The following is an 18,056-nucleotide window of genomic DNA, read 5'->3' on the forward strand; positions in this document are numbered from 1 at the left end:
TGTGTGTGTGTGTGTGTGAGTGAGCTGATCCCGCACTCTGTGTGTGTGTGAGTGAGCTGATCCCGCACTCTGTGTGTGTGTGTGTACGTGCGCGCTCACGCTCACGTCTGCATGGGGGGAGGGGAGGCTTCACCCTGGGCAGGCTGAGGTAACTGAATGTGGCTTCTCCCTAAGGTAGGGGCTGCAGCTAGTTCTCTCACCAGCGTTGGCTCCCCTAGGCCCAGCTTGTGGCCCAGGCAAAATAGTGATTCTTGGCAAGCTGTAAAATAAGCAGCGCCTAGGTTTCTGGTGATGGATGTGGTGGGCTCATCCCTGCAGCCAGGCTGCCTGCTCATACCAGCCAGACTTTGAGACATAGATGCTACCACTACCTGTTCTAGAAACTGTTAATTTTTGTGTAAAGTGTGAAATATGCAGGTTTTATCTTTATCCTGTTCATGGCTCCTATTTGGGTTGTTTCCCCTGAGGAGGCTACAGGCCCTGAAATGCTGCTTGTCCATCCTGGCTTCTCTGGAGAGTGTGACTCTGCCTGCCCTGCAGCTGGTGTGCCCAGGGCTGGCACACGGCTGGCTCAGTGGAGGATAGGCCCAAGGGTTGCAAAGAGAGAGAGACAGTTTGCTGTTCAGTCTGGATTTTTGTTTCTGCTGTCCAGTGATGAGAGCACCCCGGGGAGGCGGCTTCCTACCCCACCAGCGGGGCCAGGTCCTCCGCTTCCCATGCGGACTCTCCCTCTTGGGTCGTCCCGACCACAGCTTTGTTTCCTTGGACCTCTCTTTAACCTTCTGGAGGAAAATGAAGGAAGAAAATCCTTTTGAATAAGTTCACATTGCCTTGGTAGAGAAGGAAGCCACTCCAATGCCCCTTTGCCTTTGAGCTGGTAACCAGGGGGCTCCTAAAAGTCCCAGGACTGTGCTTGAGGGTCTCTGTAGATGTACCTCTAAGATGGTACACAAAGGGTTCACAGCCTTCAAGCAATTCTCAAACGAGTCTTTGAAGGCTGAAAGTGTTCAGAACCACTGATCTAGAGAGATGGGGACTTTGGGTTTCCTGTTTATAGAATGTGTGTATGTGTATAAACATATGTCTCTGCATATCTGTTTATACACACACACACACAACACACACACACACACGCGCGCGCGCGCGTGCACGCTCAGGCAGGAGGGTCTGCTCACTATGGGATTAGGTGACAGTTTCCTAAGATGTAATGTGTGCAAAGCACTTTCCTGGGGCAGTGGCCTTCCTCTCCCATCTGATCTGTATTAAGCCTTTAATATCATAGCACTTCTGGGCATCTCTTCCTTGTGGGGCCAGGCCTTGAGGTTTGAGTGGTGAGGTTTTGAATGTAGTGGATTTGATCAGTTGTGGACTCTGCATACAGAGGAAACTGGGCTCTTTCTTTCTGTCCTTGTGATCTTTCAGCCAGACTCCAGGTCCTCAAAGGACATTTCCTAAACCTCCAGATCCAGTCAGGTCACTTCATCTCCCTGAGTGTTAGCCTCTTTCTTTTTTAAGGGAGATGGTGGGGACAGGGAATGCGGCAGAGGCCTTAGGATACCTGCTATGGCTTTACTGAGGTTGTCTGGATCAAAAGATGGGAGCAGCGGGGGACCAACCGGCCAACCCACGTCAGGTGACTGGGCTGCTGCTACAGCTGCCGTCTTACCTGCCTAAGGTTTGACAGCCCGAGAACCTTGCTTTGGCTTTGGACTTGAACTTCTCCTTGTGAACTTCACTGTGTGATCTTGGGCAAGCTGCTGGCTGAGTCTGAGATCATCTACCCAGTGAAGGCTGAGTCAGATGGGTGTTTTTCAGGCTATCAACTGAGACTCACTGGTGGGTCCTGAGCTTATTGGTGGCAACCAGTAGTCTTAGAAATTAAATAGATTTGAATGGAAAATATCAGAGTGCCTAGGGTGTATACATCATTTTGTGAAGCTTTTGTTTGACATGTTTGCATGTTTATGATAAAGCTTTTAAATTAATTCTTTTCTATTGTGGCTTGAGATTAAAAAAATAAAAATGGCGCCCCCAGGATGAGATGCTCCTTTGGTGGAGGAGCGGTCTTTCAGCGCTGACTTGTGTGGTTCCCACCCATAGGTCTGAGCAGAGCTGAGGTCCCCACCCCCCACAGCTGAGCCGTAAATGGAGCTTCCTGCAAGATCAAACTCTTTAACTGAAGTTCTTTACAAAATTCTGGGAAATGAGCTGCATTCCTGGGGTGGAATAAATCCTGTCGAGTGAGGCGAGGCAGGATGTGACTTCAGACCCCTCCACAGTGGGCTCTGTGAGGGCAGTGCTTGTGACTGACTCATTATGAGCAAGCTCAGCGACACCGACTCCTTGAGAGAAGAGGCAAGACCGTGGGCAGGGAGCCAGCAGGCCCGGGGTGCCGCCAAGCACCACACCTGCCTTAGTTCATTTGGGTCCTCACAGTAGCCCTGTGAGTCGAGCCAGGCTTTGACTGCATCACAGAGTTGGGGCTGTGGGCTGTCAGCTTGTTCTGCTAGGGGAGCCCTCCTGTCCTTTGGGGCAGCTCGTGGCATCTCCAGTTTACAGACCGAGAAACCGAGGCCCAGGGGCCCTGTCGGCCTGGCCCAGTTTGTCCTGTTAGTAAAGCGATGGGGTCTGTATTTCCCTGGCCAGTCTGGCTGCCTCCTGAGTCTGATTCTTTCTAAGATGCCTTCCTCATAAAGGTCATGAGTAAGCTATTAACCATTTGGAAGGTCTCTCTGGGAGTCTTAAGTGACCGCCTGATCAATTCAGGAAGATAACTGTTGACCAGTCATGTGCCTCTTAGAAACAACATGGAGATTAGTGTACATCAGATTTAGCTAGAAGGGCGATGGAGAAGAAGAGGACATTGGTATGATCCTCAGTGGCCACAGACCAGCTCATTGTGGGCCTTTCCTGCCTTATCTACCAAAGACAGTCACCGAGGTTTGGAAAAGAAGATGTGCGATTACTGGGGTTATCCTTAGGCACTTTAAGAATGGGTGGCAGAGAGTCAGGTCTTGGTCCTTGGACTTTGGACCCTTTGGGAGACTGGAACCTTCCCCATTCCTAAAGTTCATCAGGGGTTACTCAACATCTACATAGATTGGTCATCGGACCCAGGGATGCCTGGGCCCCATTGTAGCCTTAGAGCTCTGAGCCTGGCAGCAATGGGATCAGGATGGCTGTTGGTAGTAGAGGCTGTGATATTCAGGGATTTTGTTCGTTTTTGGTGCCATTTAAACATCAATCAGAATAACAAGCTGCTGAAGGCCTGGTGGGTCCTGGATTGAGTGGTCTTCAAAATTGTCTTTTGTTTCTGATCTCCGGTTGGGCTTCTCAGCTGTTCCTGATGTGGGCTCCAGAATCCAGCCTGCCACACTTTCCCATTGAGACTGCGGCAGTATAATTACATCTTCTCAGTATGGTTATTTTTCTGTGTTGGGTTTCAGCAAACTGTGCTCTCAGGCTTGGGGGAAGAAAAACCAGGCTATCATCAGCAGAACCAAAGGGAAGGAATAACTTCACTGCAGGAATGCGAAGGTCAGAGTTGCCCCTCGTGTGAGTGGGGAGCTCTTGAGGCTCAGAGATGCTGTCCGCAGGGCAGGGTGGTATGTTCCATGCACAGTTCCTGATGGAAGGAGGCCAGGCAATTCTGTCAACCTTGTCAAACCTAGGGGCATGTCTAGGGGTGTCACTTGCACCTTGCTGTTTGGGAGGGGACCCCACCCCCATGTCTGGAACAACTTGCTTCTCTGCAGTTTCTCCTGGGCAGCCAAATAGAAGCTCATTACCAAGCAGGAGAGGCTCAAGTGTGATCTCACTACACAAATATTGAACCAATTAAAAGCAGAGTCAAGGTTCAGTGCTGATGACTTACCCGATGGTGTGTGTGCCTGGCCTCTTACCTTTGAGTGAGAGCTACATTGCTGATGTGTCTGCTCCCCTCCCTTGACACCAGACAGAAGGGGTTAGGAGGGAAAGGTAATTCTCTTGGACAGCCAGGTTCTGGAAGACACACTGTGGACGTAAACCCAAGCCTTCTCAACAGTCAAGGTCACGTCCACAAGCGCTGACTGACTGAGGAGGACTTGCTCTCTGAACCCTGGGTTCAGTCAGCACCTGATGGAGTTCCGGGGACGACTGGGCCAGGCAGAGAGAGGTTCTGGCAGTTCCAGAATAAGGCAGGCTGTGCTGGAGCAGGCCTGGGGAGAGGAGAAAGAACAGTAATGTATGGGTGTTAGGAAAGGTTGCCTGGGTGAGTGGAGGGTCGTGATGGTGCGAAGACTGTCCTCTGGGGAGCCATGGTTAGACTGAGTGTCTGGCAGGGGACAAGACAGATGGAGCTGGAAAGATGGAGGCATTGGTTGAGGGAGTTGGTTAAGCTCTAAAGGCCATAGGGATCTTTCTCTTTAGGTGAGAAGGGCTGTTATTCTGAATGGTGGAAATTCTTTTTATTTTATTTAAGTTGCAGCATGGGCAACTGAACTGAACTGATGTGGGATCTGGTTCCCTGACCAGGAATCAAACCCAGGCCCCTGGCATTGCAAGCTTGGAGTCTTAGCCACTGGGCCACCAGGGCAGTCCCTGGAATTCTTAACAGTGGAGTTGTCTTTAAGCACTAACTGGTTCTGCTCGGATTAGCCGCTTGATTCATTCATTAAAAATGTACCTCGTGGCCCTGAGGACAGGATGGTATCTCTGGAGGAGACTCACCTGGGTGCATTGGTCTCCGTGACACCTGATACAGATCTATGCCCAAGATACTTTGGTAACACTGACCGCAGAGTTCCTGGGATGCTGGGCCACTTCTCACTTAGGAGGAACTGATGGAGCTGGGCAGGGCTGCCAAGGTCCCCCCTGAGCCGGGCTGTTCCAAGTGGTAGCTCACAGGGTGAGGTCTACCTGCCTTTGTCCCCCTCATGTGGCCTGGGATCCCTTTCTCCCCAGCCTTGTCATGGAACTACTTCTCTCAGGTTGGAAGCCCCCCTCCTGGCTGGTCCAGGGTATTTTTTCAACTGCTGATTTCTCTTGCTGCCCTCTTAAATGGAGGTCAGGGAAGGTGATCTCTTTAAAATACAAATCTGATGATGTCACCCTCTCCCGCCTCCTCTTGCCCTAGAATAAAGTCCACATTCCTCAGTGGCTGATAAGATACTGGTGAGCAGCTGTGCATCCCCCCCCCCCCCCAACCCCCTGCCTCCACTGCCAATCTCTACTCCCTCCCATGCCCCCTGCCCCCACCCCCTATTCCTCACATAGGAGGAGGGTATCTACATACTCCTTTCTGGTGTTACTCTTGAGGTTCTGGGTCCCTTGGGTGCAGGCCCTGCGTCTTGGTGTTCCTTGGGGATCTCAGGAATCCTGGGAAGCCCCTGCAGATGGCCTCTGAGGAGAGAAGGTCAAAGGGGGGAGGGTTCTGGGGCTCTGGTGCTAAATTCCTCTCTGGCCTGTCTCTGGTCTGGTTTTCTTATCTGCTGAGCATCAACACAGGCCTGGGTTGGAATACTGCTAATGGAAACAAGTCCCAGCTTCTTCTGTAAGCAAACAACATTCCTGAGGTGGGGAGGGGAGGGTCCCCTCCCCCCTTCATAGCCTGGGGAGAGTGAGCAAGCACCTCAGGGTGGGGGGCTGCTGTGAGGGTGGCCCTGGGCAGCAGAGAAGCTGAATTGCCTTGTTTATATTGGGAGGCTTCTGTGTCCATTATCTTGTTTGAGCCTGATCACTGCTGCCCAGCAAGTCTACAGGGTCACACCCAGCTGGTCAGCGACACACCAGACTCAAAGGCCAGCTCTTCTGCCACCTGCTTGGTGCACACATCCCACCAGACCAGTATATCCCAGGCCAACACTGAGACATACTGTTCTTGAAGGATATGGGACTAAACAACAACAGCAATAACAACAAAGCCCGAGGGGACAAAATGCAGTGGGCTTCCTTATTGCAGGCATCTCAGAATCCGGGTGTCCAGTGCCTCTCAGCAGGAGGGCCATGGGACAGAGCATTTCCAACCTGCCTTGTCCCCTCATGCAGTCACTGTCTGGGGGTCACCAGATTGTACTATGTTGTTCTCTGTGGACTAGTAACCCAGAGAGAGTCACCAAGCTTCTGGAAGGTTTTTGTAAGCCCCGGATATCATTCCGGGAAGGATTAGGATTAATCAGATCAAGAGGACAAGATAGAGGAGTTAGGAGGGGAGTTCCTAGTAAGTGTTTTCTTTGCTGGGAAGTTGAGTTACAGTTCCTCCAATTGTCCATGGTCCATTTTTTTCCCCTCTTTCTAAAGTGAGGAAATTGAGGTGTTCACAGCCTCAAGATCACAGGAGTGACAAGTGGAGGATTCAGACCCAGGGCTGTCTGGCTCCAAGTTCGCCCTCATTCCACTGCATTCCATCACAGTGCATTACAAACACTTATCTAAGGATCTGCAGAGTTGGTTCCCTGCGTGGCAGTGGTTTCTCCAAGTCCTGTCTCTGTTCTGAATTGGTACCACAGAACATGCCTACAGCGCTTGCTCAGCAGATGCAGACCGAGGGCCAAGAGAGGCAGGAAGGGTGACTCAGGCCTTTTCCTGGGTCCCCAATGTTGTGCCCGAAGTCCGAGTCCCCAAAACTGAGAGAATAAGACGTCCACAGCGATACAAAAGCATAAAGGGGTTTATTGCTAACTCGAGTTAGGGCCCAGGTCTCATCCAGCACAGTGGAATCCGACAAGAGCCCGGAGCTCTGAATCACATCTACTTTTATACAGACGGTTCTTTGTCCTGTAACAGCATAGCTGATTGGTGAAACCGTTCGCGCACGCGGGACTGTTAAACCTGGCATCCCTATCCGGATTGGCTCGGGTCTGGCGCGGGCCGGGGTGGGGGGCGGGGAGTACAGGATTTTTCTGATAGGTCGAGCTACACTGCCTGCGGGAGTTTCCAGTGCCTCAGCTTTCCTAGAGACTAAACCTCAGGCCTAGCCTGCCCCTTAGAGCCTGTCCTGGCTTCAGTTTGGTTCTAACACCCACGAGGGTAGAAGCCTCGCTACCTCAACTGAGGTCCTTTCTGCTACATCTGGGGGTAGATGGTAGGCACCTCCACCTTGGTTAATCAGGGGGTGCTAGGTGGCTCCAGAAAACTGTGATGGTTTATTCAGCCGTATGCAGAGCTTCTTGGGGACCAGTAACTTAGCTTTAGTACTCTTTCTCTTTGTGGACTGAAAGCCCTGATATGCTTTCTTTCCCTTTTTGTTTGGGGAGAATATAAAAATTAGTCCACAAATGGCTTGGGTTTTGTAACAAATTAGGTGGCTGTGACCCTGATGTGTGCTCTCAGCTTGGCTTTCCCTGTCACTTCAGCTCTCTTACTCTCTGGCTTCTTTGCAAAGCTCAACGGGATTCTCCAGCCTCCTTGAAACCTTCCCTGTTACTCCTGCCTCCTCTTCACCTTGTTTCATGTTCATTCATTCTGGAAACTTTAATTGAGCACCTGCCCAGAGTCGGACCTTGTGCTGTTTGAAATTGATATGAATGCATGCTGGTCCCTGTCGTTTTGATGGTCCAGCTGCTGGATTACTGCAGTGGAGACAGGGACAGAGCCCAGAGGGGAGGGACACGAGGAAAGTCTTTCTCAGCAGAGAATGGAGCGTGGAGCTATTTGAGAGAGGGTTCTTGGTGCAGAGGGCACCTCTTCTTCATAGGCCTGGAGGCATAAGCCAAGTGGGATGTGTAGGAATTGTTTCTGAGGAGCTGGGAATGGCTTAGGCTGAGTGAGAAAGAAAGGGCAGATGAGGGAGAAGGGCTGGGAGCATGGGGGAGATTAATGGGGATTACAAGGGGTCTGCTCACTGTGCAAAGATGATTAGGTTGTATTCTGGGGAAGTCTTGAACTATTTTGAACGGACAAGTAATATCAATAAAATAGAAAGGAGCATGCATAGAAATGGAGCTGCTGAGTCATCCTGAAGGCAGTGAGGAGGCTGGATTAGTAGAAGACTCAGGGGAAGAAAAGCCAGTAAGGAGGTGGCTGTGACAGCCCAGAAAGGAAGGGAGGCAGGCCTGGTCTGGAAGCAAGGGGTGATGGCCATGAGGTTGGCGGAGGGGAGGGCCTGCTAATCCACCAGGAAAGAGTTTACAGTGACTGCTTTGGGTGACCAGAGGGTCAGCGTCTTAGCCAGAGATGGAGACCCAGAAGGGAGTGCAGATTTGGGGAGAGTTCAGGTGTAATGATGGTTGTGGTTCCTCCAGGTGAGATATCCCTCTGGTAGGTGGGAAACATTCACCCTGGTTATCATCCCTGGGGCTGATCTGATTTGCCAAAACCATCCAGTAAATAGCATTTGGTGGATTTCCCAGGATGTGATGGAGTGAGCTAGCCCAGCCCTGGGAACGCTCCCCAGTGTGGCTGCTTCTTGTCTTCCATTAATTACCTGGGCCTCTTGATGCTGGTGAACTTTGCTTATGAGTCACTGGCTGAGCTGCCATGTTGGAGACTCCAAGGGATATTTGTGTCCTGCCAAGGTGGGTATCGATACATCAGCCTCCTTTGCCTGAATTTTTTCTTTTTTTAATTGGGCATTTAGGAATCTTTAAAGTACAGTCCAGTAGTGGTCATATCCCTTAATTTACAGTGTATTAAAAGGAACCGTCCTTCCTTGGTGATGATGCCATCCATGATGGCCATTATTTGGATCTTGGGAATCATTTTGCTGAGGACTTCAGTTTTAAGGAAAGTTGGCTTGTCCACTTGAGAGTTGGGAGAAAATTTACTAAGGAGAGGTCTGGGTGCAACATTTATTCATGTTTTATCCCTTAACTCAGCAGTTCTCAACTGGGGGTAGTCCCCCTCTGCCACTCCCTACCTTTGGCAGTGTCTGGAGATGTCTTTGGTGTCAAAACTGGGGACCAAGTGCCCCTGGCATCTAGTGAGTAGAGGTCATAGATGCTACTGAACATCTTCCAATGCACAGGACAGCCCTCGCAGCAAAGAGTTACTGGGCCCTACATGTTCACAGTCCTGAGGCCAAGAAGTCCTGCCTTATGTGGTCACATAATTTCATAGTTCATGTGAAACTATACCTTGGCCTGGAATACTTTCTGACCTTCTCTCCCCTCCCACTTCAATATTTTACCCATCTTCCACAAACCAACTTGAATTTTATCTTCTCTGTGAAACTCCCTTGGGCTTCCAAGTTTTCCAATGAATTACCTCTTTTCCTATAAACAAGTTGCTGTTCCTCTGTCTTCCTTCACGGAGTCTTGATCCCTGGTTGGTGGAATCCACAGAATCGGAGGGCCAGCTCTACATCTTCTTCATCCATATGACCAACCTGTGTTTTAGACTCACCATATTTGATGCTGGGTACAGCAGGGAAAGGGAGAGAAAACCAAGGAGCTTGCTCTCTGTCCACTCTGTACTCTATATACAGTCTCTGATTGGCACTGACCTGAGGGGTACATGTCTGTCCTGTCATCTCACTACATTAAAGCTCCTTGGGTCCTTTGCATCTTTGTCACAATATTTTTGCACGTAGAGCCTCAGTACATATTAGTTGATTGAATAATTAAATCTCATGGGTTGGAAAATTTCTATGTTATTTCAGCAGTTACTTTCACAGACCCTTCCTTAACAGTGGTACTCGGGCACCTTTTCACTCAGCAGTGGCTGTGAGGAGAAAGAAGGGGCCTGTTTACCTGTGTTCTCTGGAATGCGGGTGGGGATTGAAAGAAATCCAAGGGGGCTGCTTGCAGACATCGGTGACTAAGCTGGAACAGGGCTCTGGTCTGGGTTGAGGCTGCCTGGGTCTCTGAACTGGAACCTTGGCTTAGAGATCTTGAATGGCTCCCCCAAGGCCCTCACCTTACTTTTAGCTCCGCCAATTTAAGGTGGGGGAGATGGGGTTTGCAGCCTTGAGTTGGCATAATGTCTGTTTTACTGGTTTGCTTCCCCGGGGTGGGTTCTCAGGTCATGTTCTCCCTGGAGAGCTCCCAGGAGGGGGCAGTCTGAGTAGAAACTGAGCAGGGCATTGCTGCTGAGTGGCTCTGAGTTTGAACTTGGGTTTTGTGACTTGTCTCAACCTCATTTCCCCCACCATCAAATGACTATGATGACATGTGTGCGCGCTCAGTTGCTTCAGTCGTGTCCAACTCTTTGTGACCCCGGGGACCTTAGCCCACCAGGCTCCTCTGTCCATGGAATTCTCCAGGCAAGAATACTGGAGTGGGTTGCCATGCCCTTCTCCAGGGGATCTTTCTGACCCAGGGACCAAACCCATATCTCCTGCATTGGAGATGGATTCTTTATCACTAGCACCACCTGGGAAGCCCTATGATAACATACCTTTTATGAAATGATTATGAGGCTTGAGAAAATGAAGACCTTAGTAGTAGGCCTGCAGTACTTTACAGTGAGTTGAGACGGTAGCTTTCAGATGAATTGCGATGACTTTGAAAGCTCAAGCCTAGAACTTGGTCCATGGAAGGCTTACATAAATCCTGCTGTCTAGGAATGGAAAAGTTCACTGTGTTTGGACCACTGATTTGTCCTAGTACAATAAATTCTGTCTTCAAGGGGCTGGCAGTTTCTTTTCCTGACGAACACACAAACAAATATAACAAAAAGAGAACCAACCAAAGGGAGGGAGAGAAAGGGTTCCTTGGGGAAAACAGGAAGGAGTAATAGATCCAAATGGGTCTTTAGGGGTAAGGGGAGAAAGCAAATAATCGAGGAATGACATTTTGGGTTGAAAGCAGAGGTTTTTGGTCAACCTATTTACTTTCAGTTTCATCATTTCCTGAGAATCCTTATTTAGCCGCTGGTTGTGTCCTCTCGATTATGGCCTAAAAAGGCAACTCCTTGGGCTTCTTGGAGTTGGACTGGCACCCGCAGGAAGCCAGCATGGGAAGGGCTGGCCTCGGGCTGATCCAATCTGCAACGCACCAGAGCCGCCTCCTTTCTCCTTAACCCCTTGCTGGCCTGGTCCTGCTGCTTCCCAGGACTTCTAGGTTCCGTAATCTGACTCTTTCCTGCAGTTCTCTTAGTGCCGGTGTGCATGTGCGTGTGGGTACCCTAAGTGGCCGAGCACAGCAGTGTACTCTTGTGGAAAACATGTTGATAATACATCTGACGACCATAAAAACACTTGGATGTTCCTTTGCTCCCATAACTCCACTTGAGAATTTATCTCAAGGTGGTCCAATAGATAAGAGGAAAAGACCTAGTAAGTGGTGGTTTTTTTTCCTTTAAACAAAACAAAATAAAATAACCCCACCACCACTTTGAAATATTATGCAGCCATTAAAAGTGGTTGCCAGTGAGGCTTTAGAGTCAGAGGTCCTAGGTCCAAGTCCTCACTCCTCCAGCTGTGTGGAGGAGTGGTTACTTCCCGCTCAGAGCTTCTGTGTCATCACCTGTAACAATGAAGCATTTGGATAAAAGTGATCAATAAGCAGGCTCTGTGGGGCCCTCTGGGGAAGTGGTCAGAGTCAGAAGGGAAAATACAAAATGTGGAATTCCCTGCTCTGCCTGTGATAATTAAAAATCAAGTGTTTCTGTGAACCAGGAGTAGAAAGGACCATTAAAACAGAAAACTAATTTTTGTGGGGAGAATGTCAGGAATTTAAGTGGGGGGGATATTTTTCTTTCATTCTGTAAATTGTTCTGTTACACGGAGTTTTAAAAAAATTTCAGAGGCTATTTAGCATGGTTCCAGGACAGGGCAGGGAGAAATGGCAGTGTGCTGGCTGCTGCCATCAGGCAGTCCCTTCCTAGTGTCCTTTCTGTATCAGTCCTTATTTCACTGCTCATAGCTCTGGACAGGGGTGGCTTGCTCCACCTGCGTCCTTAGAGGTGAGCGTTAACCTGTCTGCAGCGCTGGCTTCCCCTCTGGGCACTGGGGCCCAGGGGCCTCTACCTAACACAGGTGAAAACAGGAGCTCAGCTGCAGCCCTGTGCCCCCTTGAACCCTCAGATGTGGATGTTCCCTTCCAGGTCTAAGTGGGAGGGCTTGACTCGAAACTCCATTGTTAATCATGACCTCTGTGGCCCTCCCCACTGGTCAGGCCCGTGTATTGATCTTGGCATTGCTGGTAATGCATGTCGTTCCAGCAGAGTTGCTGAAGCCAAACAGCTCTGTCCTTGGCCTGGCCAAGCGGGAGTGTTTAATGAAAACTTCTGAGGTGCTGAGGCCAGTGGGAATTCCTCAGGCTCACCATCCATGGGGGCTCGGCCCCCCCTGAGGTCTAAAGGTGTGGGGTGTACCTCTCTGTCTTACAGGAAGTGTATGCCTGTCCAGTACACCTCTGATGGCTGTCAGAGGTAGACAGTGCAGACCTGTACGTGCCCCCTGCCCTCCCACTGAGGCCTGAAGGTAGGGCAGAACCAGGAGCTTAAGGTGGAGGGGTTGGGTGGAGTCTCCCTCTGCTGCCTACTGTAAGTTCATGGCCTCCAGGCTCACTGAAGAAAGGGCAGTTTACCCACATTCCCAGGGAAGGTCATGTGCCCACGGCCTGCAGCCTAGGTAGCTGGCTTTTTGCTGCCCCAGGGTTGGAGTTGCTGGGGTGAATTGGAGTTTGATGAGAGCCAGGAGTCATTCTGATATCACTGATGGGCTGCTGGCTGTTGAGAGTCACAGGGCGAGGGAGCGAGAATGCTGTTTCAGCCTGCTCTGTTTTTGACAGGCTATACGGTCCACACCGGAAGGCTCATTCTCAGCCTCCCCACCTGCCTGCTAATGCCCAGTAGATATCTGATGAATGTCGTGGAATGGGACCCCCTGTACTCCCGGTATTCTACTCAATTTACTGGCAGTTTTAGCCCCACTAAAATGTTGGACAGATTTCTTTTGCAAGACCCCAGGCTTAAGTGTGTTGGGAAGAGCCCAGACCTAGAGATCAGGCAGATCTGGGTTAGCCCATGATGAGGTCGGGCGACTGTGGGTGAGTGACTTGCCCTCTCTGGGCTGTTTCCTCATTTGTAAACTGGGGGTACAAAGAGGTTTTTTTTTCCCCAGGGTGATTGATGGTTAAGTGAGGTTGTGAATAAACTGAGCTCCATGTTGGTGGGTAGGTACTTAATGGTTGACCCCCTTCACTGGGCTGGGTTGGTGGAACTCTTAACAAACAGTGGGCTAAGGGGGGAAAGGCTTGAAGTGAATCCCTGTTTGCATCCCAGTGGGAGTCTGTCTTGTCCCTTACCTATTTGAGGTCTGAGAAAAGGGGAAGAACCAGCAGCCAGTGAGGCCTGTGCCCAGTGACTGTTGCAGGTTCTTGAGCTTGGTGGTGATGTGACTGGGGAGGTTGGTTTGGGGAGCCTGAGGGCTAGGGTTTTGCGGAGGATGACTGGCCTGTGGTCAGATGGACGGCAGAGAGGCAGAGGACAGATGCTCTGGCAGAGAGAAGCCTCTGGTTTGCTTGAATGGACTGGCTAGTGTGGAAGTGAGGACAGCTGGTAGTGGGCCTGTCCAGCCCCCCATCCTCCAGCCCCACACAGAAGATGAGGCCAGCCAGGTGGTTTGCAGCCACCCCATTCCTGCATTGTTCGCTGCTGCCTAACTCTGGGCTCTGCCTGTTTCTTCTGGGGGTGGTCCCTGCAGGTGGATGGTGCCCCTTGGTCCCCTGAGAGGGGCTGCCAGGGTTTGCTGGGAATGTAAACAAAGCCACTTACTGAGCTTGCTGGGGAGGCTGCCAGGCTCTGCTCCTTGGACTTGCCTTCTCTTTGTTGGGGGTGGGGGTGGTGGGGAGCTAGCAGATTTCCTGGAAAACAGCCTCTCCTGGAGTGAGTCCAAGGGAGCCCCTCAGCCTTGATCTGGAAACCATTTAATGAGCCCAGATAAGAAGGCCTGGATGGCCCAGACTTTTCCTTTTGTTCTCTCCATTCCGGCCTCCCTGGCATCGCAGTTCCTGCTGGGACCTGGAAGCATGAAAGACTGTGTGACTCTAGACATGGATCTGGGGTTCTCCTGGCTTCCTGGACCTGGGGAGGGGGCCTTGATCTCACAGGGGAAAAACCGTTCTGTGTCGTTAGCTAGGCAGTGAGCTTCTGGGCTATTCCTCTGGTGGCTCTGGCTGGCTCTGTTCTGGATCAGGGTGTCTAAGTCCTGCTTTTGATTCACTCAAAACAGCTGTCCTCCCAGCTCATCCCAGCTGAGCCTCTGAGTAGGAATAAGTACTGTGGTTAGGCCGTGGGAAGCAGGAGTTAGAGCAGGAGCATGAGTCCTTCCTAGGTAACTTTGGACAAAGCCCCTTACCTCCAGAGCTTCTGTTTCCTCATCTGTAAAATGGGATAATAACACTTACCTTACCTACCTTACAGAGTTGTTAGAATGAGGATCTTCTGAGATAGAGAAGTGTGTGTGATAGTATTTGATAAACTATAAAACCACCCAGATGTGAGGGGTTCTTATTTTATCATCTTTGTTTTGCAAATGAGCTTCAGAAAAAGCAAACACACATGGGCTTAAGTTCTCCTGGGCTATGAATTGTGAGGGTTACATTTTCACATTAGGCCCCAAAAGGGAAGCAGTCATTACTTGCTCTCTGCATTTCCTGGAGCCTGACTTCTTTCCTTTTCGCCTTATTTCTTGGGGCAGTGGAATTAAAATCTGTTGGCAACATACTGGTGTTGTGTTTTCTTCTCTTGGTTGACTCCATGAAATAAGAAAGTTTTTTAAACTGGAGACTTCCACTCTGTGCACTTGTAGTCAGTTGCCTGTTTTGGGCTAACGAAATCTGTTGTTGTTGGAAGTCTTCTTAAACTGTGTGGTCACTTTCCTGGCCTTAGTGGGTGTAGCCTAGTGTGACTATAATTACATCTGTCCAAGATTCTTATTATGCTCATCATTTGGCACAACTGTTTATAGATTTGATTATGCATTTACTGTAGGATACATCTTACCATTAGTTCCTTACAGAATCCTTGATCATTTTTTTCTTCAGCAATGTACATCTTTCTCCTGCAAGTAGAGTGAGAAAATTTTGACAAATTGTACAACCTGGTTATCTATAATTTACTTACTATAGTGCTGTACAATTTGCAAAGATATGAGAGGAGTGATCTTTTCGTGGCTGGGGTGGTGCATAGCTAACCTTTTTCCCTTTTTTCTCCCTTAGGTCCTGGCTGTAAGTCACCATGGCGCAGCAAGCTGCTGATAAGTATCTCTATGTGGATAAAAACTTCATCAATAACCCCCTGGCCCAGGCCGACTGGGCTGCCAAGAAGCTGGTATGGGTGCCTTCTGACAAGAGTGGCTTTGAGCCCGCCAGCCTCAAGGAAGAGATGGGTGAGGAGGCCATTGTGGAGCTGGTGGAGAATGGGAAGAAGGTGAAGGTGAACAAGGATGATATCCAGAAGATGAATCCACCCAAGTTCTCTAAGGTGGAAGACATGGCGGAGCTCACATGCCTCAACGAAGCCTCGGTGCTGCACAACCTCAAGGAGCGCTACTACTCAGGGCTCATCTATGTAAGTGGGCGGGTGGCCCCAGGACTTATCTACATAAGTGGGTGGGGCTTTACACAGGTGGGCAGTCCCAGGACTTTTCTAAATAAGTAGGCGGGGCTCTGCACGAGTAGGTGGTTCCAGGACTTATCTACATAAGTGGGTGGTGTTCGCAGTTGGTAGGATAAGGAGATACATTGACCTATCTAAGTGGAAAAGTCCTTAATGGACCAGCTTCACCCAGCTTTCTAATATGTAATATGGCAGGTGGGAAGGATTGAGGCCCAGAGAGGGCAAGGGATTTACACACACAGCCAGGTGATGGCAGGCCTGAGATTGGAAGTCAGGAGTTCTGGATGAAAATATTGTATGGACCAAATTAAAAGCCCCTTCTCTTGGGGTATTAATACTGAAATTCAGAATTAGTGACTTGCAGAAAAACAAACGGCCTTAAGGAAGCATTGCTTGTCTGTGGAGGGGAGATGGGAGTAAGTGCTATTGTCTGGGCAGGGGACTCTTCCTTGGTATCCTTGATGACTTATGTAAGAACCACTCTGCTGGCCTCTAAGAAATGGTCCTGCTCAGTAAAGCAGAGTGATTCAGGTCATGCGAGTTGGAGCCTCCAGGACCTGGTTCTCATCTTGGCCCTCCCCGAACATTTGACATGGCTACGTGGAGCCTCACTTCCCCATCTACAGGGAGTTGTGAAAACGCTGTAACACACCAGCCCATCCTGGGCTCATTCAGGCTTGGGCTCTGTAGCTGCTGCCATTTGTTGTAGGTGAAGGTAACTCTGACCCTCTGCTCGGCCTTTTGTATGTGTCGCAGTTAAGCTTGGGTCCTGTTAGAGAACCGCTGAGTGTGAAACAAATTGATGCCTGCACTTGCCTGTCAGCATACTGCCAATGGAAATATTAGTTATGAACGTGTGTTAGTTGCTTCATCTCCCAGAGCATGTGTTTTTCTCTCTAGGCAGGCATGGACCTATGCCTGTAAGCTCAGGGGTAGAATCTGAGTCTTTTTTCTGAAACTCTTGAGCTGGAGGCATCAGGCATTAACCCCTGTTTTTGCATCTTTGCTGGCCTTACCCGGGCACAGACCCTCCTGCCTCCGTCTGGCTGGCCTCCTCCTCAGCATCCTCACCAGAAGGAAGCTGATTGTCTGTGCATTTGCCCTAATGGAGACCCCAGCAGGTGCAGGGCTTCGGGAAGATCAAAGCTACGTGGTGGGGCTGCCTGGGCAAGGGGCGCCACCTCCTTCACAGGCCCCCCCGCCCCCTGCACACGAGGTTCCAAATTGCGACCCTGGGAGCCTTTGTGTGGTGTGTTTGCCTGGCGTTGTGGGCGGCGTGGGGTAATTCTGTGCCACAGCTGCTCTGTTTCTTCAGTGGGGGGAGGCCTGGGGACAGGGGGCGGTCAGGCACAAAGAGCCTCTGTGGCCCGTGAATGGAGCAGCTCCCTGGCGTGGCTGGGTGGGAACGGAGCCACTTGCTCAATGTCTGTGCCTCCACGGGCTTCCAGCGCCATGGGCTCTAGGTACAGCCCCCTGCCTCCCACCTGAGCTGCAGTGCTCATTCCACGGGGCTTAGTTTGATAGTCCACTGATTTGATGGGATTAGCTCAGAGAATTCTGAGGTCCTCTTGAACCCCCCTCAGGACCATCTGCCCACCCAGCTGTCAGAACGACTTGTCCTAGTAAACCTCAGGCTCCTTCTGCTGTCACCACCAGCTGTTTCCAAACATCTGGCCCCACTGCGCGCCCTAAATGTGTGGCCACGTGTCCTTCACTTTCATCAGGCTGGATTTCCTAGAGTGTGGGTTTTCTCAAACCCCAGGAACAAAGCGCACTTGTTTCTGAGCTCCTGGGATGACTTCTCTGCTGCCTGGTCTGCCATCTCGTCCCCACCCAACAGTAGTGGAGGGAAAACCAGAGGTTCCCCAAGGCACTCCTGTCTTCTCATAGTACCCGAGCCAGAGCTTGCTGATACCACGTGCAGACGGCTTTGCTTTAGAGCTTTCCTGGTCCCTCCTGAAAAGAGTGGTTGGAGGGAAAACAACTGACTGATTATCGCAGGAAAAAGGAAATTAAGGGCCTTGCATCCCCTCCTCCAAGCAGAAGAGGCAGCCAAACACACTTGTTCATGTTCCAAGCTCAGCTGCTGTTTTGCATGCGGGCCAGTGCGTGGTTGGTGGGTCCCTCTGGAGTTCTGCTTTCAGCCTAACTGCTGCTTGGAAAGTTCAAGACCTGTAGCCCTTAGCCGGTGCTGGGAAGGACTTTGTCCTCACGACCAGTTTCCATGTGGATCCTGTGTTTGGATTTGGCTGCAAGATCCACCCTCAGCTTTGGCGAGACTGGAGAGGGCAGGGGTGGAAGGGACTGGAATGATACATCCACAGACCCTCAGATGTGGGCTGCTGTTGGATCCAGAGGCAACAGTGTGGACAGTGAGGGTCAAGGGCGGTTGTAGCTAGGGAAACAAAAAGATGTGAGGAGCTTGGAGAGTCGGCCTCCGCAGCCAAGGAGCTCTGCCTTGGCTGGGGGTGGGGAGGGGGGTCGTGGGACCTGGGTCTGCTCCCAACTCTGCCAGGAACCTGCCCCGCGGTCTTCAGCTGTCACTCAGCAGAGTTGAGGGCTGCAGGTGTTTG

The 18,056-nt window shown here is 50.6% G+C and overlaps 1 protein-coding gene across 1 annotated transcript in view; it reads left to right on the top strand.

Annotated features, from left to right (window-relative positions):
- Window positions 1–15,472, top strand: part of LOC120861135 (myosin-9-like) — a gene marked incomplete at its 3' end in the record, with an annotated part of 30,932 nt that extends 15,460 nt beyond the window's left edge. Inside the window, exon 2 of the mRNA XM_040236769.1 lies at window positions 15,084–15,472. Coding sequence (XP_040092703.1) covers window positions 15,103–15,472 — 370 coding nt within the window. The remainder of the gene's footprint in view (window positions 1–15,083) is intronic.
- Window positions 15,473–18,056: the final 2,584 nt, after the last annotated feature.

The sequence above is a fragment of the Oryx dammah genome, unplaced genomic scaffold (assembly GCF_014754425.2).
Source record: "Oryx dammah isolate SB20612 unplaced genomic scaffold, SCBI_Odam_1.1 HiC_scaffold_11229, whole genome shotgun sequence".
Classification (NCBI taxonomy): domain Eukaryota; kingdom Metazoa; phylum Chordata; class Mammalia; order Artiodactyla; family Bovidae; genus Oryx; species Oryx dammah.